The sequence below is a fragment of the Chiloscyllium plagiosum genome, chromosome 1, assembly GCF_004010195.1.
Source record: "Chiloscyllium plagiosum isolate BGI_BamShark_2017 chromosome 1, ASM401019v2, whole genome shotgun sequence".
Lineage (NCBI taxonomy): Eukaryota > Metazoa > Chordata > Chondrichthyes > Orectolobiformes > Hemiscylliidae > Chiloscyllium > Chiloscyllium plagiosum.
This window is the reverse complement of record NC_057710.1, coordinates 19,779,966-19,799,861: the sequence shown is the minus strand read 5'-3', so window position 1 is coordinate 19,799,861 and position 19,896 is coordinate 19,779,966. Positions and strand designations below refer to the sequence as shown.

At 39.7% G+C, this 19,896-nt stretch overlaps 1 protein-coding gene across 1 annotated transcript in view; it reads left to right on the top strand.

Annotated features, from left to right (window-relative positions):
• The window catches only part of ctnna2 (catenin (cadherin-associated protein), alpha 2), a 1,205,477-nt gene that overhangs the window by 126,487 nt on the left and 1,059,094 nt on the right, over positions 1–19,896 (top strand). The window contains exon 3 of the mRNA XM_043699324.1: positions 2,306–2,501. Within this exon, the coding sequence (XP_043555259.1) occupies positions 2,306–2,501 (196 nt within the window). The remainder of the gene's footprint in view (positions 1–2,305; positions 2,502–19,896) is intronic.

Here is a 19,896-nt window from a genome sequence, read left to right as displayed (position 1 = left end):
GATATCGGCTTGGCATGGACGAGTTGGACCGAAGGGTCTATTTCCATGATGTGCATCTCTATGACTCTAATTTCCACTTCATGGAAGCATCTGAAATGTGGTGAAAATGGATGATCAATATTCAATTTTCATCATTTGAATTTAATGCCAGAGACTTTGATGGACTGAAAAATGATTTTAAAAAGGACCTGCTGACCATATTTGGATGCCTCAGATTTAATGTCAATCAAAATGCACCAAAACTCTCAGGTGTCAAGAAATTTACATCTCTTGTTTTACTCACAAGTACATGACAACTTGTTATATTAGAGAATAAAAGCTTCATGCAGTGTTCAGTTTGAAAAAGACAATGGAGCTAGATTTGAAACACATAAACCATATTTCAGTGCTTGATTTGAATCACAAAGGGGAGATAAAGCATCATGGATTGAGCATTACATGGTTAAGTTCTTCTCCTTCAGTTCCTCCCTCTGTCTCAATTGTCATTGCATTAATAATCGTATTACCCTGTTCTGACCTTATGATTTAGTATAGAACCAAATGCATATGTTGCAAAATACTGTGTGAAGCTGGGACAATTGAAACTGTTGTTATGTATCTGCTTTCAAATAATAAAGGGGAGGAAGAATGAGCAGGGTAGGAGGGTTAGTGATGGCAGTGGTACGATAGCAGTTACCATATTATTTCTAAATTGCTTTGAACTTGAATTGTGATCAATTATTTCTTGCTTTGTTGGTACAGGGTAAGCAGACAGACATTATGTTCCCTGAGCAGCTATATTTTCATATTTTGTAATAGTGATTGTGGAATTGCTAACATTCTAGCCAAGGAAATGGTACCTTAAGTGTTCGGTTCAGCACTGCTTTGTGAAGGATAGACTTCTGTTTCATTTGACAATTGATTGAGCCATTTACAGACCATGCATTATTTTCCTGATCTTTGATTTGCACAAATTTTCACCAACCATTAAGAATCTGAAAATTGTGAATCATGACTTTCAAAGAATTGAACAACCAATTTAACCTCCGTGTCGTTGTCGCTATGCAGGTTATTTAAATATAATCTTACATCAAATCATTTCAAATGTCTTCTTTTCTGCAGATGCTGTAATTGGTGCTATTTAATGAACACCTTAGTTAATCCAGTTTTTGTTTGTGTTGTTGTTTTGAGGGACAAATATTAGTCAGAGAAACAGTGTTAACTCCCCAACAAATATGAAATGTTATTCCAGACTTGAAATTTCAATTATATTTCACTCGCCATAGATACTACTACATCTGCTGAATACAGCAAGTACAGCAATCTCTGTACTTGTTTCAGATTTCTAGGGTCTGTAATATTTCACCCTTATTCATGGGTTGACTCTCCTGCAGTTCTTTGACATGTTGCCATAGGATCTTTTACATAAATCCAAGCAGACATCTAAGTCTGGTTTCACCAAAAAAGATGGCAGCTGTTCAATGCTCTTTCAGTATTGCATTAGATGTAACCTTCATTTTCATGATCCACCTCTGAATTCTTGAACATGAAATCTTGTGATTCAGAAGCTGGTGTGCTACCAATTGACCCATGCATGCAATGAAAATTTTACTTTTAGTTTTCAAGAACATACTTTTAATCAATTTCCTTATTTTTTGAAGTTTAAAATATAGAATGTTTATTTATTGAATTGCTTTGTACCTTGCATCAGTGACTCCCGTTTAGAAAGCACTGGAAAGCGATTTGTAATATTCTAATCTTGTGAAGGCATTATACAATTCAATCAATTTAGTTTTAATCTCTCCTTTTCATTTGATGTATATTTTGGAGGTGATTGTAGTTCAAGCTTGGTTTCCAGTTGTTGAAAAACTGAGACTGGAAATATTGACATGATTGAACCTAACTACATTGAACAAGAAAGCTATTGGAGGTTGACAGGCAGCAGGATTGATTTAACAATTTAATCAGGATCATTGAGATCATACTTTGGGAAACTGCAGATGACTTTCCCTCCAATAATTTAAGATGATGCAGTATCCCATGTACTGTCTGTGTGCATATGATCTTGGAACCATTTCAATTGTGGTGAAACCAGACTGGCGTTATGAATTAGTAATATTAGCCTTATTAACATTTCCGTTGAAGTTTTATAGCACAAAGCTTTGTCTGATGTTTAACTGTAAACATGAAGGAATGCTGCAATATGTTTTCTGTCATAAAAAGTTTGATTGAATATATAGATCTGTGCAAAACACTGGGAGTATACAGTCAGTTGTGAAGATTTACATTGTCCATAAATTATTTAATTTGGTTTCATCATCTTTAGGTAACTACCCTTGTGAACACAAGCAGCAAGGGTCCATCAAGTAAGAAGAAAGGTCGATCCAAGAAAGCACATGTACTGGCTGCTTCTGTAGAACAAGCAACTCAGAATTTTTTAGAGAAGGGGGACCAGATTGCAAAAGAGAGTCAGGATCTGAAGGAGGAACTTCTGGTGGCGGTGGATGATGTACGTAAACAAGGTATGTATTTTTGGTTTAAGCATAGTTATGCAGTATTCTGGCTGATGGGATTGTAAACGCAGATAAATGATTAGTGCTGTTTGTCTTCCTTCATAATGATCATACTATGCAGTTTTTGTTTGGAGTGGAAGGTTTATTTTCTCCCCTTTCTTTCATTAACAGCATCTGATATTTGCTGGGGTATTGAGTGATTGTTGAATGACTATAGACACACCATTTGAAGAGGTGGATATGAAAGTTAAATCCTGGCCTCAACAGCTAATCTCACAAGCATTTAGCAGAAAGTGTCAGTAGATAGTGATTGGACTATGTTTCTCCAATTAACAGCTGCAAAGCCAAATGTGTGATTACTGTCATTTGAGGTTATATCTGTAATCAAACATGCAAATTTCACAAATGAAATATGCAGTGAAAGGTAATGATTTGTGCCGGAGGCCACACAGCTCAGCCTCTGTGACAATATTCATTTTGAAATTTTGTGATTTAATATGCTTAATTTACAAGCAAAGTAACTGAAACCATACTCACCATTGCAATTGGGTATCTCATCAGTGAATTATTGTGGGATTTATATATTACAATGTTATCACTTTACAGAAAAGTAAGTGGCTAAAAGCAACTTTATGCAATTAGTATATTTTTAAGTTTGAAGGAAAAGTCCCTTATTAATTTGTGAGAAAAATCTTTGAAGTCACATTTCTGAAAGCTTATTGATTCTTTGTCTACATTAAACATTTTAAATTATTTCATTTCCTGTTTTACTTATTCTGATATATGCACATGTTGGAATGTTTAACATTTTACTTGCGTGTTTCAAAACAATTTCAAACTTCCCTTCTAAACTGTAATCATAGTGGGTTGTATGGATAGATACCTTGGAGATAATGTGGAACAGGATTATCTTTGTTGGAGTGAGTTTTGTGCAACCAAAAATGTTTAATTCAAAAATGTTTTTGCAAAAAAAGCACTGATATGGATGTGAAATACTTAAGAGATGTGAAGATGACGCAAATGTTAGTCGTGTGATTGATCAGAAGAAATTAGAGACTTTAGGAAGTAGCAATAGATGAGTCAAACTTGTCTAACCATGGTTAGCTTATTTCCGTCCCAGAATTCTCCTTCCTCATTGGAATTTATCTTTGTTGTGAGTCATGAGCTATTTCTTCGTTCTCCATTATTATTATTTTTGTCTTTTGTGGGACAGGCATACCTGACTGGCAAGCATATATTGACCACCCTTAGTTGCCCTTGCGAAGGTGGTGGTGAGCACCTTGAACTGCTGCAGTTCATGTGATGGAGGTAGACCCATAATGATGTTAGGAAGGGAATTCCAGAATTTTGACCAATTTGCACTAAAGGAATGGTGATATACTTCCAAGTCAGGATGGCGAGTGGCTTGGAGAGAAATTTGCACATAGTGGTGTTGCCTTGTATCTGTTGCACCTGTCCTTCCAAGTGGAAGTGATTGTGGGTTTGGAAGGTGATATCTAAGGACTTTGGATGAATTTCTGTAGAGGGTACACACTACTACTACTGAGCATCAGTGGTGGAGAGAATGGATGTTTGTGGATGTGATGCCAATTAAGTGGGTTGCTTTGCCCTGGATAGTGTCAAGCTTTTTGAGTGTTGTTAGAGTTACATAGAACATTACAGCGCAGTACAGCCCTTCGGCCCTTGATGTTGCGCCAAACCGTGAAACCAATCCAAAGCCCATCTAACCTACACTATTCCATTTTTGTCCATATGTCTACCAGTGACCATTTAAATCCCCTTAAAGTTGGTGAGTCTATTTCTGTTGCAGGCAATGCATTCCACGCCCCTACTACTGTCTGAGTAAAGAAACTACATCTGTCATCTATTCTCTATGTATCATCCCTCAATTTAAAGCTATGTCCCCTCATGCTAGCCATTACCATTCGAGGAAAAAGGGTCTCACTGTCTACCCTATCTAACCCTCTGATTAAGTTATACCTGATTATGTGCGCTTATCCAGGCAAATGGGGAGTATTCTATGACACTCCTGACTTGTGTCTTGTAGATGATGGGCAGATTTTGGGAGTCAGGGCATGAGTTATTTGCCACACTATTCCTAAACTCTGCCCTATTCTTCTAGCCACAATTTATATGGCAAGAGCAGTTGAGTTTCTCGTCATTAGTAACCTCCAGGATGATAGTGTGAGATTCAGTGATGGCAATACTGTTGAATGTGTTGTGTTTAATATATCTGTTATTGGACATGGTCATTTTGCCTGGGATTTTAGGCGTCAATGTTACTTGCCACTTGTCAGCTCGGGCCTGGATATTGTCCAGGTCTTGTTGCATTTGAACGTGGACTGCTGAGAAGTCAGGAATGATACTGAATATTGTGCAAGCTTCGCTGAATATCCTATCTTCTGATGAAGGGAAGGTAATTGATGATGCAGCTGAAGATGGTAGGGCCTAGAACACTGTACTGAAGAACTCCTGAAGAGATGTCTTGGAGCTCAGATGACTGAACCTCACCAACCACGACCATCTTCCTATTATCAGGTTTGACTCCAACCGTTAAAGATTTTGCTCCCTGATTCCCATTGATTCTAGTTTTTGCTAAGTCTCTTTGATGCCACACTCAGTTGAATATGCTAGAAATGTGTTGCTGGAAAAGCGCAGCAGGTCAGGCAGCATCCAGGGAACAGGAGAATCGACGTTTTGGGCATAAGCCCTTCTTCAGGAAGAAGGGCTTATGCCCGAAACGTCGATTCTCCTGTACCCTGGATGCTGCCTGACCTGCTGCGCTTTTCCAGCAACACATTTCCAGCTCTGATCTCCAGCATCTGCAGACCTCACTTTCTCCTCAGTTGAATATGGCCTTGCTTATTTCCTGAGCCTCGTTATCTATGGGTCCTGTATTAACTTTGGGCTCTCTATTCCATTTTATTAACTTCAGGAAAGTCTTTTTTGTCCATCTTGAAATCACTTGCAAGTTTACTCCAAAGTTTGTTATCTCCCTCTTTTACTATGTTTTTGGTCATCTTTTGTTGGTTTTTAAAACTTCCCCCATTAAAGTGAATGCTAAATTCTACTATGTTATGTCACTGTTTCCAAGGGAATATTTTACTCTGAGATCTTTCAATAAATCTGCCTCAAACCCAAACTTTTCCTAGTTAGCTGCCTTAGTTGCACTTGATAAATTCTTCCTCTTGGCATCTCCTGTCAATCTGAATATGCCAATCTACTTCAAGGTACTATAATGAGTATAAGATCATACCCTTTAAACCTATATTTGTGCTGTTAATGCATCAATTTTGTTCCAAATACTATGCACATTCAAGTAAAGGATGATTTTATTTTGCCTTTTTACCATTCTTTCTCATTTTGACCCCATTTATTGCTGACTGTCTATGTTTACATTCTCTGTCCCTTCCTGTCTCATTACGGGTAGTGATATGGAGTAGCTCCCTAGTAGCACTGCCATATTCTCTTACTTTCTAAGCCTACAGATCCCCCCTCTCAATATCTACCAAGTTATATGGACAAGTAAATATGATAGTTATGGCTGTCAGTAAAATATACTGTATGCCCTCAAAACATTGAGATTATACTACAATAATCTATGATAGATGGGATGTGATCTCTATTGCAAGTCCTGGGCACTGCATTGCTGAAAGAATATGATTGCACAAAAGAGCAGAAAGAAGAGATTTTTAAGTGTTTTCAGGAATTGAGATTTTTGGGTCTAAGTAAAGATTGGACATGACTCTCTTACAATAAAGAATGTTTGAGGGAAGATTTAATTGACCTTTACATAATCAAAGAGCCAAGGTAGAATGGATTGAAAATATATTTTTCCTGAGCAGAGAGGCCTATACCAGAAGGCATAGATATAAAACAGTTGGCAGAACAATTAGAGAAAAATTGAGAAACGTTTTCTGAGGGTGATGTTAATTTGGAAATCACTTCCTGAAAGGAGGAAGGGGCAGAAACACTTCTCATATTTAGAAATACTTGGCTGTGCACTTGAAGCGACCGACAAGGCCATGGAACAAAAGTGAGAAAGTGGCATTAGGCTGGCTTATTTTCAAATGACATATATGATGGCTGCAATTTTTACTTTTGGATTGTAAATATTGTACATTTCTGTCATTGCTTTACCTTTTAGGGTTGGAAGTGATAAACAAATTTTACTGATGAAAGAATAAGCATATGGGACTGAGAATAAGCACCAACATGACTGGCTGGATAGGACATGTGCATTTTTATTAAGTAATAATAAATGTCGGAAAAATTCAACCGGCAGCATCTGTGGAGAGAGAAACAGAGTTAGCATTTTGTCGAATTACGACTCTTCGGAACAGAAGAAGTCAACCAGGACCATTAAGTTTGTTTCTCCCTCTAAACCTGTTCAGGTCCTCCAGCACATTCTGTTATTTTAATTTCAGGTCTCCAGCATCCATAGCATTTTGCTTTCTGTATTTCTGTCTGCTTCCTAACTACTGCTTGTGCCAAAAGTGTACTTGTGCTCAGTCTTTTTGGCCTGCACAATTGATATATATTAAATTCATTGTAAATTAGTCTGAAGAATATTATACTATAATAGTTATTTAGTGAGTTTGTCATTACTTAATGTAGACATTAAGTTTTGTTGAATTGTAGTACTTAGTCAAAATGCATGATTAATAAGAGGTCAGGTCTGTGAACAGAATAAGTGCAAATTGTTCTGATTTGAAAAATATCTCCACCTGAAAATATGTCTTATTACCCTGCTATCCAGGAGCAAAAACGTAGTTCAGTACAAGATTATATTGAAACAGGTGAATGAATCAATAGTTGCTATTCAGAGATAAAAAAATTCTAGTCTACCTTTACTTCTTCCCATCACCTGGTCTGAACTAACAGCTGTGAAACAATGTTTTGAAGAAATAATGGTTCACTTTCAGGAAAAGGAATTCCAAAACAGAATTGTTCTAGATTTTGTGGTCTGGAGAGCAATCAAATAATATGTATAATAAATAGAATTGGTGAAATCAGACTCTCTGCTTGTCGGCATGGCTGTATCAAATTAATTGCTGAAGGTTGTGAACCTGTTGAGAGGCTACAGATCTGCAGATGAAAACAATGTCATCCTGATTTAGGGACAAGAAGAGTATGTTTCTTATCTGATTTGACCAAGAAATACTGCATGTTGACAATGGATAGAAATGGATTGTGGTCAGTTAAAGAAAATTGACAATCAATCAATGTCTTGCATCCACCATACTCCTGAGGGAATGAATTCCACAAATTTTCAACCCCTTGAGGATTCTCTTCATTTTTTAATCTACTAAAACTGTGAACTCTTATTAAACTGTGAATTTTCTAAAACTGTGAACTCTTTTTTTTGATTGTCCTACAAGAGGAAACAACCTCTGTGTATACTCTTTTCTTATATGCCTCATTAAATCTGCTCTCATTCTTCTAAACTCCAAAATGTAAGCCTAAAATTTTCAATCTCTCTTCACCTGTCATTTCTACAATCAATCTAATGTGTTGTCACTAATGTCTGGACTAACAACATTTTCTTATTTTTATATTGTTTCTTTAGCAATAAATGACAAAATTGCATGTTTCTGTGATTTGTCCAGAGATGTACACCAAAGTACTCTGAAATTTCTCTGTAGGGCCTCCCACCCAACCATCTCCTCTAACCTTAAACACCACGGACACATCAGGCAAGCTTCTCTTTTTTACTTTCTGATAAGGGGACTATCAGGGATTGCAGTGTAGGGAGAGGAATGGTCCTCATGCATGATGTTTGAGATGAGGGACGCCATAAGAGTCCCATCCAAGTACACCTGCAGGAAGTGCACTCAACTCTCGCTCCTCCAAGACTGCATTAGGGAACTGGAGCAAGAGCTGGGTGAACTTCGGATCAGTTGGGAGACAGAAGCTGTGATAGATAAGAGTTACAGGGAAGCAGTTATTCCGAGGCACGAAGAAAGCTGGGTAACTGATCAAAGGAGGAAAAAACAATTAGTGCAGGGATCCCCTGTGGTCGTTCTCCTGAAAACAAGTATACCATTTTAGATATTGTTGGGGGTGGGGGGGGGGGAGGAAACGACTTTCCAGGTGCATGCAGTGGGGTGCAGGTTTCTGGCATGGAGTCTGTCCCTGTTGTACAGAAGGGAAGAAGGGAAAGGAGGAGAGTGTTAGTCATTGCGGACTTAATAGTTAGAGGGTCAGATAGAAGGTTTGTTAGGAACGAATGAGACTCATGGTTGGTGTGTTGCCTCCCAGGTTCCAGGGTCCGTGATGTCTTGGAACTTGTCTTCGGGGTCATGAAGGGAGCGGGTGACCAGCTCCAAGTTGTGGTCCACATAGGGACCAACGACATAAGTAGAAAGAGGGATAGGGATGTAAGGCAGGATTTCAGGGAGCTAGGGTGGAAGCTGAGAGCTAGAACAAACAGTTGTTATCTCTGGTTTGTAACCCATGCTACGTGATAGCGAGGCAAGGAATAGGGAGAGATATCAGCTGAACATGTGGCTGCAAGGATGGTGCAGGAGGGACGGTTGCAGGTAAATGGATAATTGGGGTTCATTCTGGGCAAGGTGGGACCTCTAGAAACAGGACAGTCTTCACTTGAACCAGCGGGGTGCTAATATCCTGGGTGGGAAATTTTGCTGGTGCTATTTAGGTGGGTTTAAACTAGCTCAGCAGGGGATGGGAACCTGGATGTACTTCCAGTGCACAGGAGGATGAGAGTAGGGAGGGCATGGGAAGGATTTCACGGTCACAGGAATGTTCTGGCAGACAGCAAGCTGATTTGAAGTGTGTCTACTTCAACACTAGAAGTTACTAAATAAGATAGCTGAGCTTGCACCATGGATAGGTACCTGGGACTTTGATGTGGATCGAATAGGGTCAGGAATGGATGTTGCAGGTTCCAGGGTTTAGATCATTCATTAAGAACAGGGAAGGCGGTAAAAGAGGAGGAGGTGTGGCCTTGTTCATCAAGGACAGCATAACGGTGGCTGAAAGAACTTTTGACGTGGACTCGTCTACTGAGGTAGTATGGGCTGATGTATAGGACAGGTGACACTGCTGGGAGTTTTTTATAGGCCTCCACAGAGTTCCAGGGATGTGAAGGAGAGGATCAGCAAAATGATTCAGGGTAGGTGTGAAAGGAACAGGGTGGTCATTATGGAGGACTTTAACTTCCCCAACATTGACTGGAAATGCTATAACTCTAGTAAGTTGGATGGATCAGTTTTTATCCAATGTGTACAGGAGGGTTTCCTGACACAGTATGTCGAAAGGTTGACAAGAAGGGAGGCCACACTGGATCTGGTGCTTGGTAATGAACCAGGCCAGGTGTTTGATTTAGTGGTAGCTGAGCACTTTGGAGAAAGTGACCATAATTCAGTTATGTTTAGCTTAGTGATGGAAAGGGATAGGTACATGCCATGGGGGAAGAGCAATTATAATGTGAATAGGCAGTGAGCCTTACTTCTGTTGTAGGAAAGGTTTTGGAAAGGATTATAATTGATAAGATTTATAATCATCTAGCAAGCAACAATTTGATTTCAGATATTAACATGGTTTCATCAAGGGCACGTCATGTCTACAAACCTAATTGGGTTTTTTGAGAAGGTGACCAAGCATGTAGATGAGGGTAGGGTAGTTGATGTGGTATACATGGACTTCAGTGAAGCCTTTGATAAGGTTCCACATGGTCGGCTATTGGAGAAAATGCAGAGGCATGGGATTGAGGGTGATTTAGCAGTTTGGGTTAGAAACTGGCTTTCTGAAAGAAGGCAGCGAGTGGTGGTTGATGGAAAATATTCAGCCTGGAGTCCAGTTCCTTGTGCCACAAGGATCTGTTTTGGGACCACTACTGTTTATCATTTTTATAAATGATGTAGACGCAGACATAGGTGGATGGATAAGTAAATTTGCAGACGCCACTAAAGTCGGTGGAGTAGTGGACAGTTTGGAAGAATGTTACAGGTTGCAGGGGGACTTGGATAAACTGCAGAATTCGGCTGAGAGGTGGCAAATGGAGTTCAATGCAGCTAAATGTGAGGTGATGCACTTTGGGAAGAGTAACAGCAAGGCAGAGTATTGGGTCAATGGAAAGATTCTTGGTGGTGTGGATGTGCAGAGGGATCTTGGAGTCCATGTACAGAAATCCCTGAAAGGTGCCACCCAGGTGGATAGTGCTATTAAGAAGGCATGCAGTGTGTTAAGTTTCATTGGTAGAGGGATTGAGTTCCGGAGCTGTAATGTAATGCTGCAATTGTACAAAATGCTAGTGCGGCCACACTTGGAATATTGTGTACAGTTCTGTTCGTCTCATTACAAGAAGGATGTGGAAGCATTGGAAAAGGTGCAGAGAAGATTTACCAGGATGTTGCCTGGTCTGGAGGGAAGGGGTTATGAGGAAAGGCTGAGGGACTTGGGTCTGTTCTCATTGGAAAGAAGGAGGCTCGGGGGGATTTGATAGAGACATACAAGATGATCAGAAGATTAGATAGGGTAGACAGTGAAAGTTTTTTTCCTAGGATGATGACATCAGCTTGTACGAGGGGACATAGCTGTAAATTGAGGGGTGATGGATTGAAGACAGATGTCAGAGGCAGGTTCTTTACTAAGAGAGTGGTAAGGGCGTGGAGTGCCTGCCTGCCAATGTAGTTAACTCTGTCTCATTAGGGCGATTTAAACAATCCTTGGATAAGCACATGGATGATGATGGGATAATGTAGGGGGATGGGCTGAGATTAGTTCACAGGTCTGCGCAACATCGAGGGCCAAAGGGCCTGTTCTGCACTGTATTGTTCTATGTTCTATTTGTCTTCATTTAGATAATTTGCATCTCTATTTTTATGGCACTTATTCATGTGAAGATCCATCTATGAAATTTTGACGAAGTAACGTAATCTGTCCTTACCTACTTGTAAATTTCTTTCTTTTATTGCACCTTATTGTTTCACCTGTTTTAGTACCACCTGCAAATTTGGCAATAGTACTTTTCATTTCTTCATCCAAGTCATTAATATGGACCAAACTCTGTAGCACATGACTGATTATATCTTGCCAACAGAAAAAGACCCATTTATCTCAATCTCTGCTTTCTGTTGGTTAGCCAGCCCTCTCTCCAAGATAATAAATTGGTCCAACCCCATGTGATCTTAGTTTGCATTACTACTTTTTGTGCAGTACCTTGTCGAATGCCTCCTGGAATATACGGGTTGTTCTCTTATAATGCGTATTTTGTCAACGTGAATTCACTGTAATGCGATTGACAGTTCGGGAATACTATTTCTACAGTGTGAACTTTTAAAACATGTGTTGGCTGTAACGCAATTAGCGTGCCAACATAAGTGAATTTTCTCTCACGTGGTGTTGAACAAGAAGGCAACCGTCGCGTTATAAAAGAAGTAGCTGCACTACATCTGCAGGATTCCCATTATCCACATTGGTTGTTACATCTTCAAAGAACTCTGAGCAAATTAATAAAACAAAGCTACTGAAGTTACAGGCTAATGCATCTGGTTCAATCAGGACTGACGCTCTGCTGCTGCCTCAGCAACCTCTTTAACAAAGGTAGTACTGTTGAGTTTGCAAGAAAGTTTGGAAACTGGACCAGATAAATAGAGTAAATAGAACTATGCCAAATAAGAAGGGCTGAGGAGCAGAGGGACCAAGGCAAATGCTTTTCCTGCCCAAAGCCTCGCCTCTTTATGTGACTGAGTTTCAATTGTTGGTCCTCCTGGCTTGCCTCCCTGAAGCGTGCAGCATTTCCACGTGATCTGGATTACCGCTATTGACAGTGAACCCGTAAAATGGTCTTTAATATATTTTTGCTTTCTGCATCCATCCCAATCACTGTTAAAATGCCTTGGAGCAGATAGGTTAATGAGTCAGCACAACATAGCTCTGCTTAATTTTACTCTCCCTTCATTCCTCAGTTGCCAGCTCATTATCTGCCCATTGTCTGATAAAGGAACATTAAATTAGAATGTGTGTTTAATTTCAAATCGTATGCACAAACAGGAATAAAAAAGGGGAGAAAAAGATTGGTTTGGGATTGGAATGGTAAAAGTCTAAATATTAGTTTTATTTTAAATCTGATTCTCTGAAAGTGTCCAACAACTTGATGTTTGGAATAGTTAGTTTTCAGTGCCAGAGAGATTTGTTGCAAGCTATAAAACTAAAAATGTGATTAAAAGAGTACATTGCCTCATCATTATTCTGACAAAGGTTCCTGGGATCAGTGACATTCATTATATTTGTAAAAATTATATTTGGGGAGAGGGTAATGTTCATGTAAGATGCAAATTGATCATTTTGCCTTCTCCAACACTAATGATCCTTTTTGAAAACAGAGGACTACTGATGTCTGACCTAGTTAAAAATCACACAACACCATTTATTTGGAAGCGCTAGCTTTTGGAGCGCTGCTTCTTCATCAGGTGGTTGTCACTTCGAAACAACACTCCGAAAGCTAGCGCTTCCAAATAACCTAGTGTTGGTGATTTTTAACTTTGTCCACCTCAGTCCAACACTGGCTCCTCCACACAATGTCTAATCCATTCACTCAGTTTTCCCTGCCACTTTTCCATGCAAGTATGGAGGATGCAAATATCTGTCCTTTCATTTCACTCCACACTGCTGTCTTCTTTCTGAAAAAAAAAATGCCACAAATGCTCTTTTTAAAATTGTATGAATCAGGCATAGAGTCATAGAGATGTACAGCATGGAAACAGACCCTTCAGTCCAGCCTGTCCACGCCGACCAGATATCCCAACCCAATCTAGTCCCACTTGCCAGCACCCGCCTCATATCCCTCCAAACCCTTCCTATTCATATACCCATCCAAATGCCTTTTAAATGTCGCAATTGTACCAGCCTCCACCACTTCCTCTGGCAGCTCATTCCATACACGTACCACCCTCTGTATGAAAAAGTTGCCTGTAGGTCTCTTTTATATCTTTCCCTTCTCACCCTAAACCTATGCCCTCTCATTCTGGTCTCCCTGACCCCAGGGAAAAGACTGCCTAATTACCCTATCCATGCCCCTCATAAACCTCTATAAGGTCACTCCTCAGCCTCTGACGTTCCAGGGAAAACAGCCCCAGCCTGTTCACCCTCTCCCTGTGGCTCAAATCCTCCAACCCTGGAAACATCCTTGTAAATCTTTTCTGAACCATTTCAAGTTTCACAACATCTTTCCGGAAGGAGACCAGAATTGCATGCAATATTCCAACAGTGGCCTAACCAATGTCCTGTACAGCCACTCAATGACCTCCCAACTCCTGTACTCAATACTCTGACCAATAAAGGAAAGTATACCAAACGCCTTCTTCACTATCCTATCTACCTGTGACTCCACTTTAAGAATACCAGTTACAAATGCTCTTTACATGTATGATAGCAATTTAGATGCAATCATCCAACCAAGTATGCAGAATTTACTTTTCTGTCAATCTCATCCACATTAGGGAAACCAGTTAACAATAAGATTAGATTAGATTACATTACAGTGTGGAAACAGGCCCTTCGGCCCAACAAGTCCACACCGACCCACCGAAGCGCAACCCACCCATACCCCTACATTTTCCCCTTACCTAACACTACGGGCAGTTTAGTATGGCCAATTCACCTGACCTGCACATCTTTGGACTGTGGGAGGAAACCGGAGCACCCGGAGGAAACCCACGCAGTCACGGGGAGAACGTGCAAACTCCACACAGTCGCCTGAGGCGGGAATTGAACCCGGGTCTCTGGCGCTGTGAGGCAGCAGTGCTAGCCACTGTGCCACTGTGCCGCCCACCTAATGATTTGATTTGACTTATTACTGTCACATATCCAGAGATACAGTCAAAAATATTGTTTTGTGTGGTGTCCAGACAAATCATATACATAAGTGCATCGGGGTAATAGAACAAAATGCAGAATATAATATTACAGCTACAGAAAGTTCAACTCGAATATGAGAGGTCCATTCATAAGTCTGCTAACAGTGGGGAAGAGCTATTCTTAAATCTGTTGGTAAGTTTTTTCAAATTTTTGTATCTTCTGCTAATGGAAGAGGGTGGAAGAGAGTATAACCAGGATGGGAAGGGGTCTTTAATTATTTTGGCTGTTTTCCTGAGCAAGGATGTGTCCATGGAGTCAATGGAAAGAAGGCTGGTTTTGTGATGGTAATGTCTGTTCTCTCCATAACTTCTAAGCTTGTTGATGCTTGCCATTTCAATTCTCTCACTCCCACTCTGAAATCTGTGATGTGAGTCTTCTGTAATGTTCCTCTTAAGTTCAGCATAAGTATAAGAAACCATCTTAATAGTTCAATTTAAGTGCTGTATTTTGCAATTATGGACTGACTAAAATACTGATGGAAGAGTAGAATGGTGTGAAAATAGAGAGCTGCAAGATATTGAAAAAGCTGCATGTGCGTTATATGGATAATCTGCTTGTTCTGGATGGCTTGCATCCATGATGCCAACTGAAGTTGTGAAGATTATTGAAGACTTTGCCATGATCTTCCAAATCTTCCTTCATGAGGGAGGTTCTATAGGATTGGAGAGGAATGACCCAAGAAAGGGTGTACTGGTAGACTTTGTAACATTCCATGAACGAGTTTCTTTTTAAATGTCAGGGGTATGGAGAATTAAATTGATACATGGATTAGAAATTCAAGGTACCTGTACTTGAGGGCTTGAATTGTGAGGAGGAGGCGAAGGTGGGAGAATAAGTGATATATTTGAGCACATGCTTAGGAAGGGTAGGAGGAGAGTTCTTTAAATTGAGTGATAATGGTTTTAAGTTCCATCTACTCCAAAAGGGTGACTGGACCCAAAACATTAACTCTGCTTCCTCTCCTTAGATGCTGCCAGACCTGCTGAGTTTTTCCAACAATTTATATTTTCGTAAATCCTCCAGTCGTATTAAAGCAGAATTAATTTTGCGCAAGGCAACCACAGTCTGTGAAGTCTATTTGGGTCACTAGATATCTAGCTAAATTAAACAATTCTCGTGCTGTGCTTGTGTAAGTTACATTAATTTGAACCCATCTCATTTGAACCTTAATAAAACGTTAATCAGTTTTTGTCACAGTTGCAAGTTTAACATCCCTGAATAGGTTGATTAGCAAGTATAGAAAGGATAGCAGGTTATTTTGATGATTAAGGAAGGACGATATATTGTGGAAGAAACAATAATTTTGAAATGCTACCATCTGCTCTTTCCTTGTGCCATCATCCTTTCTTTGACGTTTTTCTTTCATCCTTGGTCTATCATCTTTTTCGTTCTCCCCCACTCACCACCCCACTGTTTGCTTCCAGAAACGTTTTACCCATGGTGAAATGTTGGTTGAGGCCCTTAAGTTGCCAACTAATGACCAGTTAAGGCCCTTTACTCATTGCTGTTGAGGGAGAATTATGTCCAGTGGCACTGCGGCAGGGTATGGTAGGGTATGTCTGCTGTTTGGGCACCCTATATCCTTTGGTCGACATCTCCCTTTTTATTTGGTGGTTTCTTGCCAACCTGGCTTGAGTGACGTTCTAGATTAGTCTTGTCTTCTAGGTCCTCTTCTTATGTGGACTGTCTGTAATCCAACAATGGCCACTGCTTATGGTGCAGATGGGATGCCCTTTGATTAGCTACCAAGTCTTGGAAGCTTGACTTACTCTTTGTTTTTACCAGAGGTTACCATCGATGACTGCAGATGCTGGAAACCAGAGTCTAGATTAGAGTGGTGCTGGAAAAGCACAGCAGTTCAGGCAGCATCCGAGGAGCAGTAAAATCGACGTTTCGGGCAAAAGCCCTTCGTCAGGAATACCTCAGCCCAATTAAAGGCAAAATGGTTGTAAGTTGCCTACAGGGCAAACTGACTGGGTTCAGATAGATCCATCTCAACTTCTTCTGACAGGGATACAGGTTAGAAGTTTGCCCTCCTGTGTAAAACTAAGCTCACCAGCTGTTTCAAAATATAATGCATGATCTGCAGGGTATTTCTAGCATTCGTGTTTTTGTTTTAAACTTTCAGAATTTAAGAGTTTTTTGCTTTAGTATTAATAACTCTTTATTTGACTTGTAAGATTTTTTATGATGATCCTCTGAAATGCTCCCAGGCAATTCACTACATTAAAGGCACTATATAAATGCAAGTTACAATATCTTGAAAACTATGTAGGTTAAACACAAGTTATTGGAAGAGAAACTTTTATTTTAAAGTGACTTTGCATTGCTGTTAATATTAATTAAGCCCATCAGGATAAAGACCTTAGTATTCTCATAAAAAAACACAAAGAACTGTGAATGGTATAAATCAGTTCAATGTGACTAGAAGACTTATAGAAAACAGAAACTGCTCATAAAACTCAGTACGTTTGGCAGCATCCAGTGATGGTTCTGAAAAAGGGTGACTGGACCCGAAACATTAACTCTGCTTCCTCTCCTTAGATGCTGCCAGACCTGCTGAGTTTTTCCAACAATTTCTGTTTACGTAAATCTTCTAGTCATGTTAAACCAGAATTAATTTTGGGCAAGGCAACCACAGTCTGTGAAGTCTATTTGGGTCACGAGATGTCAAGCTAAATTAAACAATTCTCGTGCTGTGCTTGTGTAAGTTACATTAATTTGTACACATCTCATTTGAACCTTAATAAAACGTTAATCAGTTTTTGACATATTTGCAAGTGAAAGGATGGTTTACATGTTTTCATTGGAAAATAAAAGGTCAAGACTTAACATAAAAATGCTGTGGTATAATAATTTTCTAATGGGTTTTCATGATTTGAAGGTTAATATACTCTAATCTAAATCTTTATTAATTTTAATTGAGAGCCTTCATCTCATTATTGCTAAAACATGCTATTAGACTTAAGAGATGCCTTAAAACAAGCACTGCATTCTTTAACAATCTTGGTATTTCAGAAAGATTAGTTTCCTTAATTAGGGATATGTAGATAGGAAATTCTCAGTAAAGCAATGTTTTATGTTCTTCCATTATTGCTAAATTATGTCATTTTCTCAATTTCAGCACTCTTACTAACTATGTGGGAAGCATAATCTAGAATTGACAATAGATGGTTCCTTTCAAAGTGATCAAAATGAGTGTTAAAAGTTGGTTATGTTCTTCCTTGGCAGAATCTAAAAAAAAAATCTCAATCGCAGCACCAGTCTGTATCTTACAGTTCCATTTAGTCTATGGAAATAACTTTTTGTGCTCCTCATTCAGTTTCAAAGATTTCAGAAAAATCGGCATTTATAACCTCAAGAAATCTCAAAGTACTTCAAAACCACTTTTAAAATTTAGTGCTGTATGTTGGCAAAGGACAAAAGAAAAATGAAAGAAAATACCAGGAGTATAAGATGAATGGAGGTGGCTTGGTGACGACTGTGATTTTGCTCACTACCATTATCTTCAAATCTGTAGATATCTAGAAATTACGGTAGAGGCCAGTTTATCCTGTTCTGAAATAGAATCATTCGACTGCATTCTTAGCTAAAATAAATCGTAAAATAACATATTGCGAAATATATAAGAATTACAATATTCAATAGTGCAAATTTAAAATAAATACTTCCCGACAGTGTTTAGGTTGACGAGGCTCCATCTAGTGGCGGAAGCCCTAGAATTATTTGCACCCATCTACTTCGACCACGAGATGGACCTCAGGACATAAATGTAGTTTCAGAACTGGAATCAAGAGATGGAGTAGCGGAAGAACAGACCCTGAAGTAAGGATAGGAGAAGAGAGTTAAAAGGGCTGGGAGAGGCAAATAAAGCAGTGGGATAAAAGGGACTGAGGGAGACGGAGAAGGAGCTGAGGAAAGGTCATGTGTGTATGAAGAATCTAATAACATTAAAGTGTAGTTGACAGTGTTAAACAGATTTTTGACACTGCAAATGACATAAAAATGAAACAATGCTAAGTTAGATTCGACTTGTAGTACTGTGAGAAGATTTGGGCATTACACCTTAGTGTGATTGATTGACCATGGAAGTGCAGTGTAGGTTTTCAAGAATGATACATGGACTTAAGGGTTATGAGGAGGGATTACACAAATTAGTCACGTTTTCTCTAGAATTTTGAAGATTCAGGGTCTTCAAAATTGACAGAAGTGACAACGCAGATAAAGATATCTTTACTCAGAGAGTAGTAAGGGTATGGAATGCTTTGCCTGCAATGGTAGTAGATTCGCCAACTTTAAGTGCATTTAAGTCGTCATTGGACAACCATATGGACGTACATGGAATAGTGTAGGTTAGATGGGCTTCAGGTTGGTATGACAGGTCGACGCAACATCGAGGGCCGAAGGGCCTATACTGCGCTGTTATGTTCTATGTTCTATAACCAATTTCCACTCAATGCGATTCTAGAAATAGGGGGCATGGTCTAAAAACTAGTTCCTGACCATTTAGAAGAAATGTCAGGAAGCACTTCTGCATGAAGGTAGAGGTTTCGAACTCTGTTCCACAAATGGTAGTTCAGCGGCAGCAGCAGCGATAGCATCGTAGCCTGATGTGGGAAGGGAGGGGTGGAGGAGGTCCCTTGGTATCTGTGGCGGTGGCAAGAAAAGGCAGCTGAGGTCTCCTGGAGAGCAAGATAGGTGGAGGCGATTGGGGCCCCAGCAAGCACTCAGACTGTTGAACTTTTAACTTTATTTCTTTATTTTTCTAGTTTATATTAAGGAGGACTTCAAGTATTATCTATCTTCTTTATTTTCTACTTATCTATGAAGGCCTGTAATGCTTAACTTTTTAAACTTGATTTCTTTTGCTACTTTGCACCTGAATTTTTCTTATACCTAGGTACCCTTGTACCTAATATGCACTTTGTGGTGACATTAGAGACTTTTCACTATACTCCTGGACTTCTGTACTTGTACAGTTGTGTCAATAAAACTCTAAATTAAAACCTAAATTTAAATCTGCCAGATCAGCTAATCATTTTAAATCTGTGATATATTTTTGTTCAATAAAGTTATCAACGGATATTGGCCAAAGACTTATAGTTAATGTATCGTTAATCTACAGATCAGCCATGATCTCAATGGCAGAACAGGTTCAAGAGACTGAATGACTTGCTGCTATTCTTAGGTAAAAACAATGACTGCAGATGCTGGAAATCAGATACCTCCGCCACCTCCAAAAAGACCCCACCACCAGGGATATATTTCCCTCCCCACCCCTTTCTGCCTTCCGCAAAGACCGTTCCCTCCGTGACTACCTGGTCAGGTCCACGCCCCCCTACCACCCACCCTCCCATCCTGGCACTTTCCCCTGCCACCGCAGGAACTGTAAAACCTGCGCCCACACCTCCTCCCTCACCTCCATCCAAGGCCCCAAAGGAGCTTTCCACATCCACCAAAGTTTTACCTGCACATCCACTAATATCATATATTGTATCCGTTGCTCCCGATGCGGACT